Raw genomic sequence first — 21,152 nt, forward strand, 5'->3', positions numbered from 1 at the left:
AAAGAATCAAAGAGCGACGATCTTTGATTTGGATTCACAAAGAATAGTTTGTATATATATATATATATATATATGTGTGTTTTTTTAAATTTTTTGTTTAGAAATTGATTTATCTTAAACGTTAGCAACAAAAACAAAACACCACATAAAATAAAATGAAATAAAACTAATTATCATTATATTCAGAATTGTTCTTAATGATGAATTCTAAACAACGGGAAGATAACCACTATTTTGTTGAAAGGCTTTAAACCAGATTTGAAGTTGATAATTCGATTGAGTTCGGTAGAAACGTTCAAACGATACGGAGGTGTAAATCGGAGAGCAAAAAATTATAAAAAATATATAGTTTTATTAAAATAAAAATTAAAAAAAAAAAAAATTAAAATGATGAAATCTGTGTTTGTTGTATCTGTGATTGCGGCCTTAGTGCTTATGCCATATCAAGAAGTAGCTGCATTCAAAATTATCTCCATAAATACAGGTGTGCATTGTTGTGTGAAATAAAAACAAAAAACATTTAAATACATATCTTGTGAAAAATTAAATTTGAATTATATTGTGTCCTTAGGTTCATCGGCAGTATCTTCTTCCTCCTCATCCGCATTTAATCCTGCCTCCCTTTTGCAAGGCCTCACCTCAGGCATTTCCAGTAAATTGCAATTGGTCCAAACTTTGGTACAAACAAAACTGTCTCTGCAACAAAATATTTTGAACTCCTTGCTGGGCAATTTGGGTAACATTAAGACTCAAGCTACAAGTTCAGTTGGACAATTCCGATCACCTTTGACCATTAGCAAACAAATTTCCATTGGCTCATCATCATCTTCGACAGCAACAACTGAATCTTCGACATCGACAACACATGGTGGTTATTAAGCCGAATGCTGCTATGAAATTAAAAACTACAACCTCCTCCACTATTTTTTTCTGTTTACAATATTTAGTATGATAAGAAGCTATGGGTACAATTGATTGAGATGTATTTTCAAGATTGTTTTATGGATAAGATTTTGTTTTTGTTTTATATTGGAAAATAAAAATAAATTCGAATAAAAAAATTGAAATACATGTGTTTGAATTGTGTGTTAAAGTTCTATGAGTTGATGTGAAGATATGAATACTAATGTGATTTCAGATCGATGATAAAAATATTTAAATACAGCGAATATGGTGAAGTATAAGATGTATTGCTGCACACTCACGAGATGTAGGAATATTTAATAACATACAAATTGCTCCTGTTTTTATTAAAGGTAATTTTGCATGTGGAATTCGCATATATTTTGTATAGGAAAAAAAAAAATGAAGCTACGCCTCTATAGTACTAGAAAACATATTCTTTAAAAATCTACGCACCTTATAACCCTAAAAAAAATTTAAAAATCCTTCAGACTCTTAAGCGTGAATTGTTAAAGAATATTTCGGGAGGAACATTCAGACCTTTAAGCGTGGATTTTCAAAGAATATTTCTGGAGGATTTTTCAGACGCTTACGCGTGGATTTTTAAAGAATATTTCTGGATGAATAATCAGGCCTTAAACCTAGGTTTTAAAAGAAAATTGTTGAAGGAACTCTCACATCTTAAGGCGTGATTTTTATAAGAATATTTGTTAAGGAACTATGGGGTTTAAAGCTTAAATTTTTAAAAAATAATTTTAAGGACTATGAGAATATAGTTGAAGGAACTATCACATCTTAAGGCATGATTTTTATAAGAAAATTTGTTAAGGAACTAAAAAATTTGTTAAGGAACTAACTATATTTTAAAAAATATTTTTAACGACTATGAGGTCAATATGCATGGATTTAAAGACCATTTTGAGGACTATGAGGTCAATAGGCGTGGATTTTTAAAGACCATTTTGAGGACTATGAGTTCAATAGGCGTGGATTTTTAAAGACCATTTTGAGGACTATGATGTCAATAGGCGTGGATTTTTAAATACCATTTTGAGGACTATGAGGTCAATAGGCGTGGATTTTTAAATACCATTTTGAGGACTATGAGTTCAATAGGCGTGGATTTTTAAATACCATTTTGAGGAGTATGAGGTCAATAGGCGTGGATTTTTAAATACCATTTTGAGGACTATGAGGTCAATAGGCGTGGATTTTTAAAGACCATTTTGAGGACTATGAGGTCAATAGGCGTGGATTTTTAAAGGCCATTTTGAGGACTATGAGGTCAATAGGCGTGGATTTTTAAAGACCATTTTGAGGACTATGAGGTCAATAGGCGTGGATTTTTAAAGACCATTTTGAGGACTATGAGGTCAATAGGCGCGGATTTTTAAAGACCATTTTGAGGACTATGAGGTCAATAGGCGTGGATTTTTAAAGACCATTTTGAGGACTATGAGGTCAATAGGCGTGGATTTTTAAAGAGCATTTTGAGGACTATGAGGTCAATAGGCGTGGATTTTTAAAGACCATTTTGAGGACTATGAGGTCAATAGGCGTGGATTTTTAAAGACCATTTTGAGGACTATGAGGTCAATAGGCGTGGATTTTTAAAGACCATTTTGAGGACTATGAGGTCAATAGGCGTGGATTTTTAAAGACCATTTTGAGGACTATGAGGTCAATAGGCGTGGATTTTTAAAGACCATTTTGAGGACTATGAGGTCAATAGGCGTGGATTTTTAAAGACCATTTTGAGGACTATGAGGTCAATAGGCGTGGGTTTTTCATGACCATTTTGAGGACTATGAGGTCAATAGGCGTGGATTTTTAAATACCATTTTGAGGACTATGAGGTCAATAGGCGTGGATTTTTAAATACCATTTTGAGGACTATGAGGTCAATAGGCGTGGATTTTTAAATACCATTTTGAGGACTATGAGTTCAATAGGCGTGGATTTTTAAATACCATTTTGAGGACTATGAGGTCAATAGGCGTGGATTTTTAAATACCATTTTGAGGACTATGAGGTCAATAGGCGTGGATTTTTAAATACCATTTTGAGGACTATGAGGTCAATAGGCGTGGATTTTTAAAGGCCATTTTGAGGACTATGAGGTCAATAGGCGTGGATTTTTAAAGACCATTTTGAGGACTATGAGGTCAATAGGCGTGGATTTTTAAAAACCATTTTGAGGACTATGAGGTCAATAGGCGTGGATTTTTAAAGGCCATTTTGAGGACTATGAGGTCAATAGGCGTGGATTTTTAAAGACCATTTTGAGGACTATGAGGTCAATAGGCGTGGATTTTTAAAGACCATTTTGAGGACTATGAGGTCAATAGGCGTGGATTTTTAAAGACCATTTTGAGGACTATGAGGTCAATAGGCGTGGATTTTTAAAGACCATTTTGAGGACTATGAGGTCAATAGGCGTGGATTTTTAAAGATCATTTTGAGGACTATGAGGTCAATAGGCGTGGATTTTTAAAGACCATTTTGAGGACTATGAGGTCAATAGGCGTGGATTTTTAAAGACCATTTTGAGGACTATGAGGTCAATAGGCGTGGATTTTTAAAGACCATTTTGAGGACTATGAGGTCAATAGGCGTGGATTTTTGAAGACCATTTTGAGGACTATGAGGTCAATAGGCGTGGATTTTTAAAGACCATTTTGAGGACTATGAGGTCAATAGGCGTGGATTTTTAAAGACCATTTTGAGGACTATGAGGTCAATAGGCGTGGATTTTTAAAGACCATTTTGAGGACTATGAGGTCAATAGGCGTGGATTTTTAAAGACCATTTTGAGGACTATGAGGTCAATAGGCGTGGATTTTTAAAGACCATTTTGAGGACTATGAGGTCAATAGGCGTGGATTTTTAAAGACCATTTTGAGGACTATGAGGTCAATAGGCGTGGATTTTTAAAGACCATTTTGAGGACTATGAGGTCAATAGGCGTGGATTTTTAAAGACCATTTTGAGGACTATGAGGTCAATAGGCGTGGATTTTTAAAGACCATTTTGAGGACTATGAGGTCAATAGGCGTGGATTTTTAAAGACCATTTTGAGGACTATGAGGTCAATAGGCGTGGATTTTTAAAGACCATTTTGAGGACTATGAGGTCAATAGGCGTGGATTTTTAAAGACCATTTTGAGGACTATGAGGTCAATAGGCGTGGATTTTTAAAGACCATTTTGAGGACTATGAGGTCAATAGGCGTGGATTTTTAAAGACCATTTTGAGGACTATGAGGTCAATAGGCGTGGATTTTTAAAGACCATTTTGAGGACTATGAGGTCAATAGGCGTGGATTTTTAAAGACCATTTTGAGGACTATGAGGTCAATAGGCGTGGATTTTTAAAGACCATTTTGAGGACTATGAGGTCAATAGGCGTGGATTTTTAAAGACCATTTTGAGGACTATGAGGTCAATAGGCGTGGATTTTTAAAGACCATTTTGAGGACTATGAGGTCAATAGGCGTGGATTTTTAAAGACCATTTTGAGGACTATGAGGTCAATAGGCGTGGATTTTTAAAGACCATTTTGAGGACTATGAGGTCAACTATGAGGTAGGCGTGGATTTTTAAAGACCATTTTGAGGACTATGAGGTCAATAGGCGAGGATTTTTAAAGACCATTTTGAGGACTATGAGGTCAATAGGCGTGGATTTTTAAAGACCATTTTGATGCTTGATTCTTTCAAATGACCTGTTATTCTAATATTTCAATATATTAAATGATATAAATATCAAAAGCCTACTTAAAAGCGTACTAGCAGTCATGGCAAATCGTAATTTCGGATTTTCTAAAGAGAAAAACAAGATCTCCCTGTTTATTCCCACCGCATTTCACTTCAGTATTAAATCTCTGCTGGTATTATAAATTATACACTTGTTTTCATCAAAAAGACTTACCCATTTATATTTCATCCTCTGCAGAATTCAACATATATCCAGTTAGCCGCAAGCATTCAATTTACACTGCCTCGCATAATAAATATGAAAAAGAAACTGCCGATGCTGGTGGTACTTTTACTTTTATACACTTCGCCCAAAAACCAACTGAGTTCTCAATGCAAAATTAAAACTCAATAAATTCTCATTAAAGGTAATAATAAATGTACTAGGACGCCCCACATATAGCCAGTGGTGCTGCTCCTGCTACTACTCCTTGGCGTAGTTGGTCGGCGTTGTTATGGATACCAGCAATTCTGAATGCTGCTTTTTACACCGTTGCTACTCAGGTCGAGTAGAGTGTGATTTACGTTGCCGTTGTGGCTTTAATACAACGGCATCACTACAGGGCCACACACATTTCTTGTAACAACACATCAGAAAGTGATTAAGGAAATATCCTGGGTTTTCATGCTCATGTTTTTCCCTCAGTTGTTTTTTTTTCTTCCTGAAAACAAATGAGAAAACAGCGACATAAATCAGTGATCGTTGTTAACAACAACTACAATAATAATTTTTATAGGCTAGTTTTAACAATGTTAGTTCAAGTTGAATGGGTTAGTTAGAAGAGAAAGGGATGTCAGGGGAATGAACCACACTAAAGATACTAGAAGTGGAATATTATGAATTTTATTATAAACAAGTTATCATGAATAATTTATTCGGTAGGAATAAAATACGACAAATTTTTGTAGAAACTGCTAAAAAACCCACATGACCCAGTCGATTCATTTTGTGAATGTAAACATTCAGCTTGTTACTCAACACACTTGTTCACGTGTTTGACATGTAAACACTTGTTTCATATATTGTATTTGGCATCAAAATAATTTGGAAAATGCATATGTGAATTTTCTAACACAAACAATGTCAATGTTGGTAGAAGTGCCTGAAATATGGAAACAATGGCATGGAAAACTAACCACAATATAGTGAGTGTAGAGACGGCGGTTGTTAGAAAGGCAAAATGTAGTCAAACAAACGGTTGCAAAACTAACAACCACCGAGTGAGGGGCTGGGGGAGGACAAAACACAGCCAGTGTTGCCAGTTTAGAGAAATTATCCGTAAATTGTGGATTTTTGTTTGGACTCAATGAACTTGTGTGTTTTGAATATGATTTGCGTAGCAACAACCAATGCTCGTGTAGAACACGTTGTTTTTCATTATTAATATAGTAAATTACAGCTTCGAAATAAAATACAATATGAATTATTTAAATATATTTTAAGAATTAACACGATGCGCGGTGAAAATTTAAATCTTTCACCTAGAATAACAAAACGTTTCGAAAAAAAATTGTTTTTGCCAAAAAAAGAGAGATGGGAAAAATGAGTTTAATTAGTCGTAAAGTAAAGCAAAATAGGAAAATAGTTTGTATGTTAATGAAATACACCTAAGTCTGTTTTTAGACGGTAGATTGGTTCCAGAAGATGCCGTGTAAAAAACCCGTGTAAAAAAGACAGTGATCTTATACATAAAGGGAATTCCCCTAAATGAGTGCTATTCACATTTGCTTTGACCAGTAAAAATTGTTTGTACGCGCTAAAGGGGAATTCACTTAAATATCTAAGCTAGTGTTCGCAAACTATCGATACTATCGATGGTTTCAAACTTTTTTCTTTCATAAATACTTTTTTGTGATATGAACATACTTCGCAAAAATTAAATTTGACAAAAAAAAATTTAAGTACATAAAATTTCAAAATAAAATCGTCTAAAAAATTAAAAATATTCAATTTTGAAACCGTGTTATATCAAAACCGTGTACAAAAAGACCGCGTAAAAGCAGACTTAGGTGTATTTACATTTTGGGAAAAAATAGTGACTTTCTCATTATTATAAGAATTTTTACTTTTATACTAAGCGAGGTACATGTACAAAAAATGGAATAAATAAACTATGAATGAATTTATGAAAATATTCATAAAATATTTCTTCGGTGTACTTGACCCACAAATATATTCACCCCTATTCCGTAGGTCGTCGTCGTTGTCGACGACACTCTTGCAACGATGTCGACTATTTGTCGATAATATCAACAAAACAAAAAACACATCTCTAAAATTGAGTCAGCTGTTTATTTTCTTTGATATTTTGGCTTAAGTTGAGTTTAGGGGCTTATCTCAATTTTTTCTGAAATTTTTACCACAGGTAGATCTTGTCTCCCTGATGACGAAAATATATGACATTAATGGGAGAAGTCCGTTCTTCACGAGGTATGGTCCTCTAAAGTTGCGGAATTCATATGCTCATAACAGCGTCCTTTATGGACCGATGATGGTAATGTTGACGGCTATTAAGAAATGCATGTTTATTTAAAATGTTCGATCGCGTAGCCGAATTGTCCATTATAGATAGCCGTCTAAGAATGGTCATTGAAAAAATTTGATTTAGGCCTGTCCATAGGAGAATGTCTTAAATCACTGGCCAAAGGCCGGTTATTTTGAATAATTTTTAATTAAAACGTATTTATGTGAAAATATGTGTACGCTTTACAACCATACCAATATTACCTTCATCGGTATATAATTGACGAACTTATGAACAAAGGAATTTCGGAACTTCAGAGGTCTATATTTCGGGATGTTTGGCTCCTCCCATGAAAATCATAAATTTTCGTGATCAGGGAGACGAGACCTACATGTGGTAAAAATGTCATCCGAGATGAGCCTCTAAACTAAGTTTTAAAACACATTTTTAATATAAATCTTTACTCTTATAGCGAATTAGGGATATAGCGAATTGTTTATTCGGTCCCATTTTTCAGTTGTCATTTAATTTATTTCGGTTATAAGGAACTTAATATACCAAACACTTAACGATGCCAAACCTGCTCAAAAGTTAATTTATAGCTAACGTTGGCAACCTTTACAAGAAAATTCAGGTTTATCAATGAAAAAGGGAATTGAATATTTTTTTTTTGTGATAATCCTTGGTTTTATTTTACCTTGGATATAACGAACTTCTTCTATAACAAACTAATTTGCTTAGTCCCTACTAGTTCGCTATAACCGTACTTTACTGTTTTTGTATTTCCCCACAAGAAAATTGCTGGGGTAAGGATTTTGGAAAATGCTGTTGAAGCTTTCTAAACCATGTTATGGAGGTGTCTCAATAAAACCATTTTTTTACCTTCCAACATAAGGTAATATACACAATATTAAATTTGTCATTCCGTTTACAACAGCTCGAGACCGGAGACCCCACAAAGTATATATGTATATTCTTGATCAGGATAAAATTCAATGTCGATTTACGCATGTCCCTCTGTTGAAATCACGATAGAGATCGCAATATTTAAGATAAAGATCACATTTCCGTACAAAATTGTTTAATATTGACCCATGTTTAAGCGTACCCCGTATTTTTCGGTATGCTCAAAGTCCCCATAGAATGGTATAAAAAATTCGTTTTTACTTGTTGATTATAAATCGCTACGGGATTAGGTGCAGCCACCATAAAACGGTACTGCCCAATTTTCAGCATTTTGGTATTATTTTCTAACTAAAGGATCTGTAAATTTTCATTTAGGGTTTCAGATGGTGAAAAATGTTCAATATAGGATCATGTTACAACAAAATCCCCATTTTGGGAATTTTAACGTTTTGGCCTCATTTTCCAAGTGAGGGAGTCTTTTTAAGTTGTTGAATATCATGAATTGGAGATGGATCGATGTTCTGATATAGCAAACATATATTCTGCACTTTCCCACCGAAGGACCTGCAATTTGGTATTTAGTTTTCTGAGAGGGTGAAAAATATCTTTGCAGAAATTGTCGATATGAGTCCAAGTTTTGACTTCGCCACATGTAGGTATCCCTCTCTATGCTCAGTAATTTTTGAAAGCTTTAGCCGCATTTCCCCACCAAAGCCATTGTTATATGGCATTCCAAGTTCTTAGAAGGTGTAATATAACTTCGCAGAAAATTGCAATATAGGGCAATATTTTAAAATAGCCCTATATAAAGGTCTCACTATATTTCGGTATTTATAGGGCCTTTGCATAAATTTTTACACCCAAGTAGCTATAAGTTAGTATATAGCGTTCTTGGATGATGGAAAACTTCGCAGAAATTATTCAATATATGATTAATATTCATAAATGGGCCCCATACAAAAATCCCGTCTGATTTTCGTTTTCCCAATACAATTTTCAAACGTGAATTTCAGCAATTAGGTATTTAACATTACTAGAGCATAATGAACCCTGTCAATTTAAGGAATTTTGAATGCACAGCTCTTGTGGAGGCCACATTATGGCCAAGGCCACATAAAGTAGTAAAGCTCTAGAACTTCCCAGTGGCCAAATACAATGCGAAATATTTATTAAATTCAAGTAAACCAAATTTTTTTTCTATATTTAAAAGTTGTGTTGAATCATCTCAGTAATTCAAAATAATATGTATTCCCGTTTAGAAAATCAGTGTAATTTTGTAACATCTGCATTCATTGTAATTCAACTACTCAGTCAAATAAAGAAATATATTTCCCTTGGTTTCCGGTTATTGCTCCCACCATAATTCTTTTTTATAGTTCCTCTCCACATTCGTTTAATTTTATAAAAGACGATTCTGCTACCTTTTCAGGCTTTACTGCTATTAACAGGATTTTTTATTCTTTCACACTAAATCCTCTCTACGGTTAACCTCAACACAGTTCAAAGTAATACATATAAATAAAATAAAAAGGGCATTGTTGCTGGGGGCGGGGTAAGTTTAGGATTTATTTTTATTTAACATTTTATTGTTATTTGATTTCAGAGATTAACCTTTGGGTGCTATTCCACCCAAAACATTAAAGGTGTTCCTATTGCACTTTCATTAAAACATATTGTCTATAAATCACATTCAAATATAAATCATGTCTATGCTCGTCGTTTTAGTCCTTTTCACAACTGATGGGGGTAGTTAGGCTGTTTGGGAATAGATAAACTTGGGGAAATAGATTCTTTTTTTATTCATTTTGTGAAAAATAAGAAATGGACCAAAATTTGACATAAGTTAATTCTAATGAATTACAAAAGATTTTATACTAATGGATATGTGATATGTTTACCTATATGTCCAATATAGAAGTGTGTAATAGGCTGTATCACACTACTAAGCAATGCAGGGTGCCCATTACAAATGTGATGCCAATAACCAAAGTATTATTGCTGGCATTTTCATTTTAGCAATAAAATAGAATACAACCCAATAAATATTCACCATCACATAATTCTCACGCAAAACTCGTTCGGACGGCAAGTGCGTCGTCGACGACACCCCATGTTAAGAGTTCATGCTTTTAAGTAATACGCCAAAACAAAAGTCAAACGTAATGCGTGTGGAACTGAGTAGAACACATAAATCTTTTGAGTTACCCCAATAATGCCACTTTTCTCCATTATAGCTGACATAAGTATCTTCATGTGTGCTGATGCGACCAAATGTTGCGGTAGGATTTCATGTATGAATGTATGTGTGTGTAAGTGTATGGGTTTGTCTCCTTGTCCACAATAATATTACTTTATTTTATTTAGCTTTGGTTTTTATTTCTAGTTCTAATGTGGACCATGGACTTAAAGTTATAAAGTAATGTTGGCCATAAATGGAATAGAGAATAGCAACCGTAATGGGTTCCTACATTAAAGTTTATAGAAAGGTGTGATTAGGGCTCAAAGTTTTAATCGTATTTTGTGGTTAAATATTTGGGATGAAAAACCATAATAAAATTTAAAAAAACACACAGGATAAAATACAAAGTTTTCTACACCTTACTTTAAATCATGAAGAATTTTTAAAGAATATTTTTTCAAAAGACCATCCAAGGCCTTGAATTTGCTAAAGAATATTTTTTCAAACGACCATCCACGGCGTGGATGGAGAAGAAACGTATTTTCAGAAAAAAAAGAAGAAATAACAAGAAAAACGTGAGCGTGAGCAAATCGAGATGTACAGGAGTCAGAATGAAGTCCGAAAATTCTACCAACGGGTAAAACACTAAACCGAAAGCTTTGGTGCAGGCACATCCTCTTGTAGAGATGAAGATGGAAACCTGGTGACAGAAACAGACAGCGTGCTGAGGATTTGGAAGGAGCATTTTGAAAAACTTCTGGTATCACCAATAATAGATGACGATATAGAGTGTATACCACCAAGCGAAGATGAACGTAGAATATCAATCAATCGGCTGAAGAATAATAAAGCAGCAGGTGCCGATGAGTTAAAAGCCGAACTATTCAAGACTGGTTTGTCGTGTGATCTTTTTAACATCATGCTGGAAAAGGTCATACGAGAGGCAAAAATGAACCGAAATGGCACTCTGTACACCAAACAACACATCTTATTCGCCTACTTCGATGACATCAACGTAATGGGTCGAACAGAGAGAGCTGTAACAGCCACCTTTAAAGAAATCGAGAAGGAGTCTGCCAAAGTAGGTCTGGCAGTAAACGGCGAGAAGACCAAACTGATGATATCAACGCACAAGACGTCCAGTAGACTCGGACCAACTGTGAAACTTGAGAACTTCAGCTTCGAGGTAGTCAAAGATTTTATATATCTTGGTACCGCCAAAAACAAAACGAATGACATATGTTTTGAAATTCGGAGAAGGATAGTGATGGCCAACAGATGCTACTATGGTCTGAGCAAACAACTCAAAAGCAAGGCCACTTCCCGTCAGACCAAACTCACACTCTACAAGACGCTGATACTACCCGTGTTGTTATATGGATCTGAAGCATGTGTACTTGCGCAAGAAGATGAGGCAGCTCCTGGAGTCTTTGAGAGAAAAGTTCTCCGTAAGATCTATGGGCCGATCTGCGTTGACGATGAATATCGCCGTCGAATGAACAATGAGTTGTACCAGCTATTCTCAGACATTGACATTGTTAGACGTATTGAGCTGCAGCGACTACGTTGGCTAGCCCAGAAGGCATATACAAGCGAACCAGCTGATGGTTCACGCAGAACGGGAAGGCCACAAAGAAGATGGAAAGATCAAGAGGAAAACAACATTGCCGAATATGGTCTTTCAAATTGGAAAAACTGCGCCAAATACCAACGCGCCCGGTAATCTTATCTAAGCTCGGCTTATGGAACGAAAGTTCTGTCACAAGCCAGTAGTATCCAAGGCGTGGATTTTTAAACAATATTTTTTCAATGACCATCCAAGGCGTGGATTTTTTAAACAATATTTTTTTCAATGAACATCCAAGGCGGGGTTTTTTAAACAATATTTTTTCAATGACCATCCAAGGCGTGGATTTTTTAAACAATATTCTTCAATGGCCATCCATCCAAGACTTGGATTTTTTAAAGAATAATTTTTCAAACGACCATCCATCCAAGGCGTGGATTTTTTAAAGAATATTTTTTCAAACGACCATCCATCCAAGGCGTGGATTTTTTAAAGAATATTTTTTCAAACGACCATCCATCCAAGGCGTGGATTTTTTAAAGAATATTTTTTCAAACGACCATCCATCGAAGGCGTGGATTTTTTAAAGAATATTTTTTCAATGGCCATCCATCCAAGGCGTGGATTTTTTAAAGAATATTTTTTCAATGGCCATCCATCCAAGGCGTTGATTTTTTAAAGAATAATTTTTCCTATGAACATCCAAGGCGTGGATTTTTTAAAGAATATTTTTTCAATGGCCATCCATCCAAGGCGTGGATTTTTTAAGGAATAATTTTTCCTATGAACATCCAAGGCGTGGATTTTTTAAGGAATAATTTTTCCTATGAACATCCAAGGCGTGGATTTTTTAAGGAATAATTTTTCCTATGACCATCCATCCAAGGCGTGGATTCTTTAAAGAATATTTTTTCAATGGCCATCCATCCAAGGCGTGGATAAAAATAATAATCATAATGGTATACAAATTTGCAAAATATCTAAAAATATATCCCGAAATATAATTTCCGTATTATTTCGTAGCAATAAAATAAAATGCAAAACCAGAATCCATAAAAAATACGTCTTGAAAATGACTTCACAGAAGCAAATTTTTGTGCACAGGTGATAAAAAGTGATTTAAAGCATCAAAATAAAAACCGCTCAAATCAAATCATCAAATGAATGAAGATAATAGATTTTGAACGTTTAAACTAGTCTTCGTCGAATACGGAAATCGATTTATTGATTTTTATACTAATCAATGGATGACACAGCATGTAAACAAAATCTGTCTGGCTGGGTATCTGACAGAGCGTCTAAAACAAAAAAACCCCATTAAAAAAGCAAAGCAGTGAAGTAGTTTTGGTTTTGCGGTTTTACTGGAAATAAAACGACGTGGAAAAATTTTGAATAGTTTTTTGTTGTTGTTATTGTTATTATTATAAATCATACCCATAACGTGGATAGGGTTCGACGTTTTACCAGTTATTTTAACTTATCACCCAATTAGAAAATATCCAAAACCAAAAGTTCTAATGATTACACCCCTGGTAACATTACAGTTTTTTTAAAAACAACAACAGACAACTGAACGGTTCAATATAGCTGTTCATACATATTCATATAGACGACGGTCAGTAACAGCCACAAAAATAACAACAACATTGTATGCCCATATCACTGACTAGTGTAACGTAAGGTCTGTCGGTCTATCAGCACAAAACTATGCTAACTGAATAAATTCCGGCATGACTAAAAGTACTCTTCTGAATGGATGGTGGACGGATGGATGGCATGAGCGGCATATTAATTGAAAAACAGAAATATTTTAATCAATTTGAAAAGAAAAAAGAACGCAAAGCAAATGATAATAATTGTTCTCGAACAGGAATTCCTAAAATAGTTGATCATAACACGCATCTCACTGGCACCATTTTTGGATTGCAATTTACACTGGTTTACAAGAGTTGAACATAATAATTACAAATATGTATACACATTTGTTAAAGTTAGGCAAGAGGGTTGAATAAGAGATTTGAACGATATACAGTGGGTGGTAACAAATCAATCTAATGACTTCCACAGCTAACTTCAATAAAATGAATTGTTTAATATTTGATGTCTGGTGTAATATAAGATATTTATCACATATTAATTATTTGATGAAAATACTTTTCAAAAAGGGAAAATAGGAAATGTAGTTTTTCTTTTAAAAAAGGCAAACAGGAAAAGTAGTTTTTTAGATTGATTTGTGTATAATAGGAAGTGATAACATTTTTTAGCATATAATAAAAAATATCAATACTTATAAAAACAATAGTTGAGAATTATATTTTATTACTAGTTTTGCATTTTTGTTCGCGTTTTATCCGCTTAATAAAAAAAAATAAAAATCAACGAACCTATGTGACAATTAAATTTAAGATGTATATATTTAATTATAATCGGAGGGTACCGACCACATAATACCCTACAAAACTACCATTGGTCGTATATTTTCAGAGGATCTAAATATCGATTATGTTCAAATTTCCCTATATTTTCGTCCCAAACAATATGTAGAACCTTTTGAACATTTTAGTATATCCGATCACATACATCAGCATAGTTTAATTTTATTTGAATTAACCGATTTCATCCAAACTTCGCACACCGTAATATTATGTCTTTGTGCATATGTTTGTAAAAGGTAAATGAAAACAAGATAGACATATAGTTCATTTTGAGAATCACTTTCTGAGTCGATTTATGTATGCCCGTCCGTCTGTTGGTGTTAAATTGTAAACAAAGTACAGGTCGCAGTTATAATCCGATTTGGGTGACATTTGGTACAGCTCATTTGTTTGGCCCAAGGACGAACCCTATTGAAATTGGGGAAAATCGGTTTTATTATATATTATTTATTATATATTATTATTTTATATATTATTTTATTATATATTATATATTTTCGTCCGATTTTGTTTAAATTGTGCATTAAAGTCCCTGAAAATCATTAGATTTGCACGAATTTTGGCATAGCGTACTAAATTAAGTCGACAATGATGTGTGATCGGTTCAGATTTAGATATAGCTCCCATATATTTTCGCCCGATTTTAGGTAAATGGTGCACCAAAGTCCATCAAAAAAATGATGTGTGCTAATGATACACCAAATTACATATATATCTCTCGATATATTGCATAGCGTACTGAATATAGTGCAGAATGATGTGTGTTTAGTTTCATCAAAATCAGTTCCGATTTAGACATCTACTTCTTAGCTGGCTTGTGGCAGAACTTTCCTTCCATAAGCCGAGCTTAAAAAAGTTGTCTTCCACTTGATCTGTCCATCTTATTCGTGGCCTTCCCTTCTGCGTGAACCCTCAACTGGTTCGCTTTTATATGCCTTTTGGGCTGGGGCATCTTCATCCATTCTCACAACATGACCCAGCAAACGTAGCCGCTGCAGCTCGATATGTCTGACTTTGTCGATATCAGAGAATGGGTAGTATAGCTCATGGTTCATTCGACGGCGATATTCAACGATAACGCTGATCGGCCCATTGATCTTTCGGAGAACTTCTCTCTCAAACACTCCGAGAGCTGCCTCATCTGCATGCGTAAGTACCCATACTTCAGATTCATATAAAAGCACGGGTAGTATCAACGTCTTGTAGAGTGTGAGTTTTGTCTGGTGGGAGGTGGCCTTGCTATTGAGTTGCTTGCTCAGACCATAGTAGCATCTCTTGGCCAACACTATCCTTCTCCGAATTTTAAAACTTATGTCATTAGTTTTATTTATGGCGGTACCAAGGTATGTAAAGTCTTTGACTATCTCGAAGCTGTACTTCTCAAGTTCCACAGTTGGTCCGAGTCTAATGGACGTCTTGCGCGTTGATATCGAAGCTGTACTTCTCAAGTTCCACAGTTGGTCCGAGTCTAATGGACGTCTTGCGCGTTGATACCATCAGATTGGTCTTCTCGCCATTTACTGCCAGACTTACTTTGGCAGACTCCTTCTCAATTTGTTCAAAGTTGGCTGTTACCGCTCGCAATGTTCGACCCATTATATCGATGTCATCGGCATAGGCGAGTAACATGTGTTATTTGGTGTACAGAGTGTCATTTCTGTTCACTTTTGCTTCTCATATGACCTTTTCCAGTATGATGTTAAAAAGGTCGCACGGCAAACTGTCACCTTGTCTGAATCATCGCTTGGTATTAAAGGGCTCCGAAAGGTCCTTTCCGACTTTAACCGCTGATCTTGTGTCAGTTAAAATTATCCTGCATAGCCGAATTAATTTTGCGATGTGTTTTCGTGGGTTTTTCCAGGATTTGGCGCAGAGTGAAAATCTGGTCAATGGTGGATTTGCCAGGTCTGAAGCTGCATTCGTATGGTCCAATAATGTCATTAACCATTGACTTTAGTCGTTCACACAGCACGCTGGACAGCACTTTATATGAAATGGGAAGGTTTAGATATAACTCCCATATGTAGTTTGGTCCGATTTTATGTTAATAGTGCACCAAAATTCCTATATATCTTTCGATTTGTGCGAAATTTGGCATATCGTACTGAATTGAGTGTAGAATGATGTCTGCTAAGCTTCGTAAAAATCGGTGCAGATTTAGATATAGTTTATTTACATTTTCGTCAGATTTTAGCTTAGAATGCTGTGTTTTAAATGTCGTTAAAATCGGTTCAGATTTGTAGCTCCCATTTATATGTATGTATAAAGACCCAAAGTTTGTACGATTGACACACAATTTTGTTTAAATTGGTTCAGATTTAGATATAGCTCCCATTTGTATTTTCGGTGGATTTTAAATAAATGTTGCATCCACAAAAGTGGACCAATACTAAAACTTGTTGGCAAAAATATTTGACACCTACAGATTAACCAAAATATCAAATTACAGCCACTTCGGTTAAAAAGCGTATCGTTACAAAAAGGCCACCCGAAAAGTGGACCAACATTGATTTTTTAATGGAGTATTTTGTACCCTTTTTGAATCAAAATAACATTTTAATAGGAAAATCCAAAAAATACTGATAGTCGGAGTCCAAAATCAAAAAAAATACTGATAGTCGGAGATGCCTTTACATGGGTGCTACGATAAACAAGTAAAAAAGTGTCAGTCGGTGTTGCCTACAGATACCCTCATCCTATGGTTTGAGGAGGACCTCAAAATTATACACAGGTTTTATTATTCGCTCTATGTAAGGTATATATTTTAATGAAAGAGGTTTCAGATTAAAAGTTGATTAAATAATATACCGATACCGATATACACATATAATAGGTTGTACAATGTTCGATTCAAATCGGACATGCCATTTGCATGATATTGGATGTATCAAAGCCATAAGGCTGAGAGTATAAAAAGTGGACTTATATTGTTCATTTTATACCCTCAGCCTTATGGCCAATAGGATATGATAGTCCTATGACGATATTTAGATTAACGGATAAAACTTTTTGAATAAAATTTGTCATTAACTAACAATTTAAAAAATATGATAACGATTATTGATTTTACATCCTTACATTCAGTTGCTTCAAGATATTCATTCCCATAAATTTAAAGCCCAACATTCCACAAGGATTCATAATAAACTTTAATTCCTTGAAAACGAAAATACACACACAAACAATTTCTAACGCAACCAATCGAGCATCTCGCTCTCTCTCTCTATTAATTGCTTTCTTAACTTCCTTTGGCAAACGTAATTATCAACGGCAGCTAATTAAGAATCAGTGAAACGACAACTATTAACTGATTTTCAAAGGACTCCCCAGGGAAGAAAAGTTATCGCTTGGCAAAGGACACAAAGGCATTAAATCACGCTTTGAAATCGCTCGCGCTCTATCGTTCTCTGTGTAGCGGCGGCTGAATGCGATAAACGTTAACATAGCAACGAAGAATTGCTGCTGGTGGGTGGCTCCGATTGCTGTCGGCGGGGGTGGAGGTGTAAAATAGAAATATGAACTTTTATTGAAGCTTCAATGAATTGCAAGTAGCCGTTGTTGTTGTTGTTTTTGTCGTTTAATGTTCTAATCGGTTAGAATTTTATTCGACATAGAAACTTCTATCAGCACCACAAATTTTCATCATTATAGTCAATGGGTTTTATCTGAGACTATATACGAAAATGTGTTTGTGTAGTTGTGTGTACGAGTGCTGTTGTGTTTTGCTTGAAAATCGCTTAGTTCATAAATTGCTAAAGCGTATAATTCATTGTCTCATCCGTTTTCATTTTGACGCTATTGTCTAAAATAATCTACGACAAAAGACCAAAGCTTAACGACAGCAACAACCACCACAAACACAACGACATGAAATAACAACAGCAAACGACAATGGACGACAGCACAGGATAAAAAACAACAACATACACACATATATACGGACACAAATAAAAGGATTTCAAAGCTCAATGGCACCACCACAACCAACCGACCGACAGACCAACTAACCAACACATAACAGAAAAACATTCTAATCCATACAAAAACAATGCACACAGATTGTTCTTTACACAGCTCCGACAATGCACAGTGGGTTAAACTTTTCTGGGATTTTAATAGGTAATAAAACTTTAATAATGACAATGCCTATTTTATACAAATGATAGTGACTTGGCGGAAAACTAAGAAAATTAAATGTCATTGCTTACTTGATAATTTGTAATATGGAAACAATTTCTATGGGTGGATTTGTGATACCCCCATACATGCACATGGGACACCACAAAATTATCTACAAGCACTACGGAAAGGATAACTACAATTTGATATTATACCTTCAAAGCTATAAATGTGTTTTTTAAAAGGTTTTTTTCTCACACACCTTCCCAACAATAGGCGTGGATTTTTAAACGATTTTTTCTCACACACCTTCCCAAAAATAGGCGTGAATTTTTAAACGAATTTATCTCACACACCTTCCCAACAATAGGCGTGGATTTTTAAACGCATTTTTCTCACACACCTTCCCAACAATAGGCGTCGATTTTTAAACGCATTTTTCTCACACACCTTCCCAACAATAGGCGTGGATTTTTAAACGAATTTTTCTCACACACCTTCCCAACAATAGGCGTTGATTTTTTTAAACGAATTTTTCTCACACACCTTCCCAACAATAGGCGTGGATTTTTAAACGAATTTTTCTCACACACCTTCCCAACAATAGGCGTGGATTTTTTAAACGAATTTTTCTCACACCCCTTCCCAACAATAGGCGTGGATTTTTTGTGAGGAACCCCCAACAGCCAACAGGCGGGGGGTCTGAGAAAAATTTAAAACAACAGGCGTGGATTTTTTGAAGATTTTTTCCGAAGTACCTTCGGGAATTTTTTTGAAGATTTTTTCCGAGGGACCTTCGAAGAAAAAAGGCGAGAATTTTTTAAGATTTTTTCTGGGAAACCTTCAAAGCAAAAAGGCGTGGATTTTTAAAAGATTTTTTTCTGAGATACCTCCAAAGCAACAGGCGTGGATTTTTTAAAGGTTTTTTTCTAAGAAACCTTTAAAGCAACCAGGCGTGGATTTTTTGAAGATTTTTTCTGAGAAACCTTCAAAGCAAGAGGCGTGGATTTTTAAAAGATTTTTTCTGAGATACCTTCAAAGCAACAGGTGTGGATTTTTTAAAGATTTTTTTCTGAGAAACCTTTAAAGAAACAGGCGTGGATTTTTTTTAAAGATTTTTTTCTGAGAAACCATTAAAGAAACAGGCGTGGATTTTTTTAATGATTTTTCTGAGAAACCTTCAAAGAAAACAAGCGGGGTCTTTTAAAGATTTTTTCTGAGAAAACTTCAAAGAAAACTGGCGGGGTTTTTTGAAGATTATTTCCGAGGAACCTTCAAAGCAAAGGCAGGGATTTTTTAAGATTTTCCAATCGATCGTCGATTTTTTAAAGAATTTTTGTCCATACAAAAAAAGTGTGTAAAAATGATTTCAATAACTTTTGTTGTTACTGTATTATTACAGCTATTGTAAAGGTCGTAGCAAAAAATACTAAGTATTTTCATTCATTGTGAAGCTTAAAACTGTAACAGTCTTTATTGTTTGCCCAGCCAGAGTGATATGCTTTCTTATTTGTGGTCAACTACCATCATCATCGTTTGAGGATTAAATAGTTGCGTTTAACCACTTTGCTCTAAACTTGAATGAGTATTTGTTCGATGAAAGGTCTTTTTGAATTGGAATTTAAAGGATATCACAAACGTATTGAGGTCAAAGATGGGGGCGGAAATTATTATTTTAAGAAATTCGTCTTAGTCGACATATGGGAAATAATTTAATTATTATGAAATTATTTCCAATATAAAAAGGTCAACGGAAGTCACTGTAATTGGCATCTTAATAATAAACCGAACACCTTCCGTTTTGAGCAATCAAATGTCCCTCCATATAATTGTTAAAATTATATTATATTATTTGTGATCCTATTTGTTGTTCTAAAAACTGAAACTAAAGGCGTAGTGCCACAAAATACTGGTCCTAGACCCACATTTTAGTCATACCTTGAGTTGCTGAAGCGATCTAGCTATATGTGCCCGTCTGTCTGTACATTATAATGAAAGTTATGAACCAATATCGAAATTTTTTTACGCTCGCTTGACTCTGGTTCTTTTTTTCTTAAAAGTTGAACTTGGGTCCATTATAGTCCGTCACAAAAATCTCGACTCAAATGATAGACACCAATTTGTCATTTCCAAAATAATGCGATATGTGGCTGTGTCTGTTAGAACTCTACAAAAACAAGGAAAGAAAGAATTTCCTTGATCAGAAAAACCTGATCGTTTTTACGAAACTAAAGTTGTTCCCTTTTTCATACAGAATCGTAATAAGCGTACCCGTAATCCTTATATGTGATATTTATTTATTTCAGAAACTCACCGCTCTAAGTATGGCCAAAGATGGGATCTCTAGTCCAAAGTGCATTGTGCGGGAGGTATTAGAAAGAGTGGATTGATGGGTCCCATCTTTGGACTCGATCTAAAAAAATATTGATGATGGATGAAATTTGGATATTCCGTTCTTTTCATAAAATATTTACAAATTTTCAACATTTTCAACCTTAGTGGGGTAAAGTACTAGAAGGAGTGAACCGATAAGTCCCATCTCCCAACAATATACAGTTGTGGTTAAGATATTAGGTTGTGCAAAGTTTGGTTAGAATTGGATGCTCTATTCGCATGATATTATAAAATGACAATTTTGTGGTGGAAGTAGTGAACCGATTTTCTCCATCTTCGAACTTAATTTTGAGCTGTTAACTTCTACATATAATAGCTCCTATATAAATACTCTCTTTTTCAGCTCGTCAATAAAGACTCCCTTCAGCTCGTCTATAAAGACTCCCGTCAACTCGTCTATAAAGACTCCCTTCAGCTCGTCTATAAAGAC

At 34.9% G+C, this 21,152-nt stretch overlaps 1 protein-coding gene across 1 annotated transcript in view; it reads left to right on the forward strand.

The window, feature by feature from the left end:
* Nucleotides 1-387: 387 nt before the first annotated feature.
* The window catches only part of LOC133329676 (mucin-21-like), a gene marked incomplete at its 3' end in the record, with an annotated part of 41,330 nt that continues 20,565 nt past the window's right edge, over nt 388-21,152 (forward strand). The window contains exons 1-3 of the mRNA XM_061538154.1: nt 388-484; nt 572-868; nt 4,857-4,943. Coding sequence (XP_061394138.1) covers nt 388-484; nt 572-868; nt 4,857-4,943 — 481 coding nt within the window. The remainder of the gene's footprint in view (nt 485-571; nt 869-4,856; nt 4,944-21,152) is intronic.

Source organism: Musca vetustissima, unplaced genomic scaffold, assembly GCF_032173495.1.
Source record: "Musca vetustissima isolate MV318-11 ecotype Yass unplaced genomic scaffold, APGP_CSIRO_Mvet_v1 utg8385, whole genome shotgun sequence".
NCBI classification, from domain to species: domain Eukaryota; kingdom Metazoa; phylum Arthropoda; class Insecta; order Diptera; family Muscidae; genus Musca; species Musca vetustissima.